The sequence below is a fragment of the Epinephelus moara genome, chromosome 16 (genome assembly GCF_006386435.1).
Source record: "Epinephelus moara isolate mb chromosome 16, YSFRI_EMoa_1.0, whole genome shotgun sequence".
Classification (NCBI taxonomy): Eukaryota; Metazoa; Chordata; class Actinopteri; order Perciformes; family Serranidae; genus Epinephelus; species Epinephelus moara.
In genome coordinates this window covers 2,360,536-2,366,439 of record NC_065521.1, presented here as the reverse complement: position 1 = coordinate 2,366,439, position 5,904 = coordinate 2,360,536, and the positions used below count along the sequence as shown (strand labels likewise).

At 41.6% G+C, this 5,904-nt stretch overlaps 1 protein-coding gene across 1 annotated transcript in view; it reads left to right on the top strand.

The window, feature by feature from the left end:
* The window catches only part of eif5b (eukaryotic translation initiation factor 5B), a 20,286-nt gene that overhangs the window by 3,480 nt on the left and 10,902 nt on the right, over window positions 1–5,904 (top strand). Inside the window, exons 3-13 of the mRNA XM_050065429.1 lie at window positions 781–844; window positions 1,784–1,945; window positions 2,563–3,037; window positions 3,241–3,374; window positions 3,646–3,723; window positions 3,815–3,965; window positions 4,594–4,680; window positions 4,760–4,861; window positions 5,032–5,091; window positions 5,188–5,504; window positions 5,589–5,696. Coding sequence (XP_049921386.1) covers window positions 781–844; window positions 1,784–1,945; window positions 2,563–3,037; window positions 3,241–3,374; window positions 3,646–3,723; window positions 3,815–3,965; window positions 4,594–4,680; window positions 4,760–4,861; window positions 5,032–5,091; window positions 5,188–5,504; window positions 5,589–5,696 — 1,738 coding nt within the window. The remainder of the gene's footprint in view (window positions 1–780; window positions 845–1,783; window positions 1,946–2,562; window positions 3,038–3,240; window positions 3,375–3,645; window positions 3,724–3,814; window positions 3,966–4,593; window positions 4,681–4,759; window positions 4,862–5,031; window positions 5,092–5,187; window positions 5,505–5,588; window positions 5,697–5,904) is intronic.

The following is a 5,904-nucleotide window of genomic DNA, read 5'->3' as shown; positions in this document are numbered from 1 at the left end:
TGTCTGTGACCCCCGTTCAACCCACAATCGGTGGGATTCGCCTTTCGTTTCTGCTGCTGGTTGAAATCTGTAGGCTGCTCGCACAGCGTGCTGAATGATTTAAGCCTATTTTGCTCGCTCAAAACTATTTTTAGTCGCAAATGCGAGTGCCGTGACGGACGGATCGCCACACTACCAACATTTTACTTATTTATTATTATTATTTTACTTATTCCACCCAATACCGAATGTGTGTTTTTTTGCAATATTCGGCCGAATATATTCGGTGCATCCCTACTCATCACATGACATCACATTACCTGTTAACAAATCTCTGATTCAGTTTTGGATGAAATCAGTGGCTCTGATTTTAACTCCACTTCCTGTCTCTGAGAATCATGTTATCTGCACTTCCCTCAGGCTGACTGAGCCTGATCAGCTGCTCTGTTTCTCAGATCAGGATCAGAGATTGTTGAGCCTGCTTTCTGAAATAGGGCCCTGACCATCTCCTCATCTTCATCCTCTTCCTCGTTTTCATCCCCTTCCTCCTCCTCTTCTTCGTCTTCATCCCCTTCCTCCTCCTCTTCCTCGTCTTCATCCCCTTCCTCTTCCTCTTCTTCGTCTTCATCCCCTTCCTCCTCCTCTTCTTCGTCTTCATCCCCTTCCTCCTCCTCTTCTTCGTCTTCCTCCCCTTCCTCCTCCTCTTCTTCGTCTTCATCCCCTTCTTCCTCCTCCTCCTCCTCCTCCTCTTCTCTCTGTATCTCAGTGTCTTCTTCTGTCTACCTGTGTGTGCTCCTGCAGTGAGGAGGACATCCTGAAGGAGCTGGAGGAGTTGTCTCTGGAGACGCAGGGTGGGAAAACAAAGGTAAACATACCTGGACAACTTTGTCCTCTTCATCATCATCATCATCATCATCATCATCATAAACATATGAAGTCCAGATTCATCAATGTGACCAGAAAATAAATAATAAATAAATAACAGAACATCAGCAGATAAAATATAAGTTAGATATTTTTTTCATAAACTCAGGTTTTTCAATTCTCAAAAGAAAAAAAAGAAATTAAACATTAAGTAAATTATTGTTATTATTATTATTATTATTATCATTATTATTATAAAACCTTTAGTTATGATTATACAAATAAAATACAGGAATTAAAAGAAATGCAAATTAAATGAATTACCTAAATAAATCAAAAGTAAATAATATGTCGCCTTATTATTTTTCCTTGAAGTCAGGTCTTTCATTTAGAATAATAATAAATCAGTTAAAACAATAAGTAATGATAATAATAACATTGATAAATAAAATAAAAACCAAATTAAATTAATTAATAAGATCTAAGTTGAATAATGTGTGGTCTTTTTTTCTTATTTTTATTAAAGTCAGGCTTTTGAATTCTCAAAGTTAATAGTAATAAACATTTATCAACATTAAAGTAAGAAAAATAAACAAACTTTAAAGTGAAATAAAAATGATCATTAAATATAAACTAAAATACATAAATATTAAAGACAAAATAAAATACAAATTAAATTAAATAATAAAATCTAAGTTGAACAATGTGTAGTCTTTCTTATTTGTATGAAACTCAGGTTCTTTGAACTGTCAGTGAGTTTTTCATGATCTTATATCGCTTATATAGGTTTTGTCAAAACATTGATAATTTTTTACCAAAACTGAACATGAAAAAAGATTCACACAGCATCCCATAATCCTCTGTGAAGATGTTTCCATACATCAGTTTCACGGTCGTTTATCCCTGTCACTTAAAGCTGTGTCTCCATTTAACTCTGCAGAAAGTCGACCCTGCGCAGGAAGAGGAGAGCGTCGAGCCTCCGAAACCAGAGAAGAAGAAAACCAGGAAGGGGAAGAAGGGCGGCGCCAGCCCCGAGGATGAGGAGGGAGATGACGAAGGTCAGGTGGATGGAGAGAGGAACGGAGAGCAGAAAGACGCCAAGGTCAGGAAGTCAATGTTTAAAAAACCCCAAGAACATTTAAATTCAGAAAGCAGATGTTCTGTCTACGTCACAAAGATTTAACATACAATAACTTTATATTTCAGATTATATTCAGTTTATATTTCAGATTATATCAAGTTTATATTTCAGATTATATTCAGTTTATATTTCAGATTATATCAAGTTTATATTTCAGATTATATTTCAGATTATATTCAGTTTATATTTCAGATTATATCAAGTTTATATTTCAGATTATATTTCAGATTATATAAGGTTTATATTTCAGATTATATAAGGTTTATATTTCAGATTATATTTCAGATTATATAAGGTTTGTATTTCAGATTATATTTCAGATTATATAAGGTTTATATTTCAGATTATATTTCAGATTATATAAGGTTTGTATTTCAGATTATATTTCAGATTATTATATTTCAGATTATATAAGGTTTGTATTTCAGATTATATTTCAGATTATATAAGGTTTATATTTTAGTTTATATACATTTATATTTCACTCTCGTCACCATTAAAAACAAACAGCAACACTAGTCAAAGTAATTTGTCCCTTCTGAGCCTCTGTCCTTAAACGTTTCTCTTCCCGTCTCCAGGCACCTCCTGCTGCTCCTCCCTCCGACTCTGATGATGACAGCGGCTCACGCTCTCGCCTCAACGCCAAACGAGGCAGCAAACCGCCAGTATCTGACGAGGACACAGCTGTGAGGAAGGGAGGAGGGAAAGATGAGGACGTGTCAGAAGACGACGACGAGGAGTTCCCCTCCAGGAGAGACAAGAAAAAGAAGAACAAAGGCAAAGCGGCGAAGGCGGACAGCGAGGACGAGGAGGACGAGGAGGCAGGGGGCTTCAAGATGAAGACAGCGGCGCAGAAGAAGGCGGAGAAGAAGGAGCGAGAGAAGAAGAAGAAGGAGGAGGAGAGGCTGAAGCAGAAGAAGCTGAGGGAGAAGGAGGGCAGCGTGGAGCCCAAGAAAGAGCCAGAGAAGACGACAGAGGAGGCCACGCCCCCTCCTGTAGCTCCACCTGTAGCAGCAGCAGAGGAGCAGGAAGGGGTGGAGCCTGCAGGGGAAGGTGAGACAGTAACAGTGGAGTGTAGTATTGACATAAAGTTAAATAGTTTTCTAATAAAGTTAAATAAAGCACTGTTCTAATAAAGTTAAATAAAGTACTATAGCATATAGCATTTATCATTCTAGTCTTCTTAAATGTCCCTAAATGGACTCCATGGCTTTTTTTTCATTAAGTCTTCTTTGTTTTTGTTTTGTTGTTTGTAGAGGAGATGGAGGGCGACAAGAAGAAGAAAGACAAGAAGAAGAAGAAAGGGGAGAAGGAGGAGAAGGAGAAGAAGAAGGGACCCAGCAAGGCCACAGTGAAGGCCATGCAGGAGGCTCTGGCCAAGATGAAGGAGGTGAGGCACTGTGGGAAATGAGTCCTGGAGCGGTGGTGGGAGAACTGTCTCTAAGAGCTACGTGTTTTTTAACGTGCTCTGTGTTATTTTTTAAGGTTGTTTTGTTGCGTGTTTTATATTATTATATATTTATGTGCTTTTTTTTTTTTTTTACATGTTTTTCTTTACGTCTTGAATGTTGTTGTTTTTTTAGGTCTTTCACATGTTTTATTTTAGGTGCTCATCACGTTTCTTTTTAGTGTTTTTACATCTTTATGTGTGCTGTTTGTAGGAGGAGGAGCGAGCCAAGAGGGAGGAGGAGGAGCGTCTGAAGAGGCTGGAGGAGCTGGAGAAGCAGAGGCAGGAGCAGGTAACAGCTCCTCCTTTCATTTGTCCTTTGACTGTCAAGAGTGCTGTGTGACTCCTGACCCCTCTTATTCCTCCTCCTCCTCCTCCTGTAGGAGCGTCTGGAGCTGGAGCGGAAGGAGAAGAAGAAGCAGAAGGAGAAGGAGAGGAAGGAGCGTTTGAAGAAGGAGGGGAAACTGCTGACTAAAGCTCAGAGGGAGGCTCGAGCTCGCGCTGAGGCCACGCTAAAGCTGCTGCAGGCTCAGGGTGAGGAGGCGTCCACCATTCACATGGCCTTGCTCCCACAGGAAGTCCCGCCTCCACAGCACTGACAGTATAATTACTCCATAGTACACAGCACTGACAGTATATTTACTCCATCGTACACAGCACTGACAGTATAATTACTCCATAGTACACAGCACTGACAGCATGTTTTCTCCATAGTGTAAAGTAGTGACAGTATAATTGCCCCATTGTATAAAGTAGTGACAGTATAATTACTCCATAGTATACAGTAGTGACAGTATAATTGCTCCATAGTATACAGTAGTGACAGTATAATTACTCCATAGTATAAAGTAGTGACAGTATAGTTGCTCCATAGTATACAGTAGTGACAGTATAATTAGTCCATAGTATACAGTAGTGACAGTATAATTGCTCCATAGTATACAGTAGTGACAGTATAATTACTCCATAGTATACAGTAGTGACAGTATAATTGCTCCATAGTGTAAAGTAGTGACAGTATAATTGCCCCATTGTATAAAGTAGTGACAGTATAATTGCTCCATAGTATACAGTAGTGACAGTATAATTACTCCATAGTATAAAGTAGTGACAGTATAATTACTCCATAGAATACAGCACTGACAGTTTATTACCTGTGCAGGTGTTGAAGTGCCATCCAAAGACTCGATGCCAAAGAAGAAGCCGGTCTATGGGAGGAGGAAGAAGCCCAACGCTCAGACTCCTGAAGGTACCAACAGTGAAGCTAACAGGTGGCGGGGTCCGCCTCTGTTCACCCTGATACACAATAACACTTCTGTCCCTCATAGAAACGTCAGAGGTGACCTCGCCGACGTCGGAGACACCAGAGCCTGTTGCCATGGAGACAGAGGCTGAGACGCCGGCAGTTGAGACGCCAGCAGCAGAGCCTGGTGAGTTGGGAGGAGTAAGGGGTTAGAGATAGGATGATGATGATGATGATGATGATTTTGGGGACGTTTTGTCACCATGACGACCTCCTTTCCTCTACTTCCTTTCTTTCTGTCTCTTTGACCTCGTCCCTTCTGTGTTTTGTCGTCCTCCTTCGTGTCGCTGTGGACAGAGGTGAAGCCAGAGGCAGCAGTGGACGACTGGGAGGCCATCGCCACCGATGAGGAGAAAGGTGAGGAAAACCATCAGACTGAAGTACAAGTACTGGTAGTTACTTGTAGAAGTAGAAGTACTCTGAGTACTTGAGGTAATCCTTGTCCTGTGTCAGAGTTGAAGAAGGTCCACATCGAGGTGAAGGAGGACACCGCTGCTCCACCTCAGCCCACGGGCAGCGAGGAAGATGAGGAGGACGAGGAGGATGAGGAGGAAGAGGACGAGGAGGATGAGGAGGAGGATGACGATGAAGATGATGATGAGGAGGAGGAGAGTGAGGAGGAGAAGGAGGCAACAACGACGACGGCGGCAGTGAGTCAGGCGAAGCGGAGGCCGACGAAGGAGAGCGAAGACGAGAGCAGCGGGAGCGAGGATGATGATGGGATGACGAAGGAGGAGCGACTGTACGACCGAGCCAAGAGGAGGATTGAGGTGAGAGGAGGACAGGAGGAGTCAGAGCTCATCTGTCCTCAGCTCCGCCTCCTACTGACTTCCTGTTTCCATGTGTTTCCATAGAAACGGAGGGCGGAGAACCTGAAGAATGTGGACCTGGACAGACTGAGAGCTCCTGTGGTCTGTGTGCTGGGACATGTGGACACTGGGAAGACCAAGATCCTGGACAAGGTGACCTCTACTGTTTACTGTTTAACTGATATTGTTTACTGATTATTGTTCAGCGTTTATTGTTAACTGTTTAATGTTTATTGAATGTTAGCTGACTGTTACTATTAGCTGACTGTTACTATTAGCTGACTGTTACTGTTAGCTGACTGTTACTGTTAGCTGACTGTTACTGTTAGCTGACTGTTACTGTTAGCTGACTGTTACTATT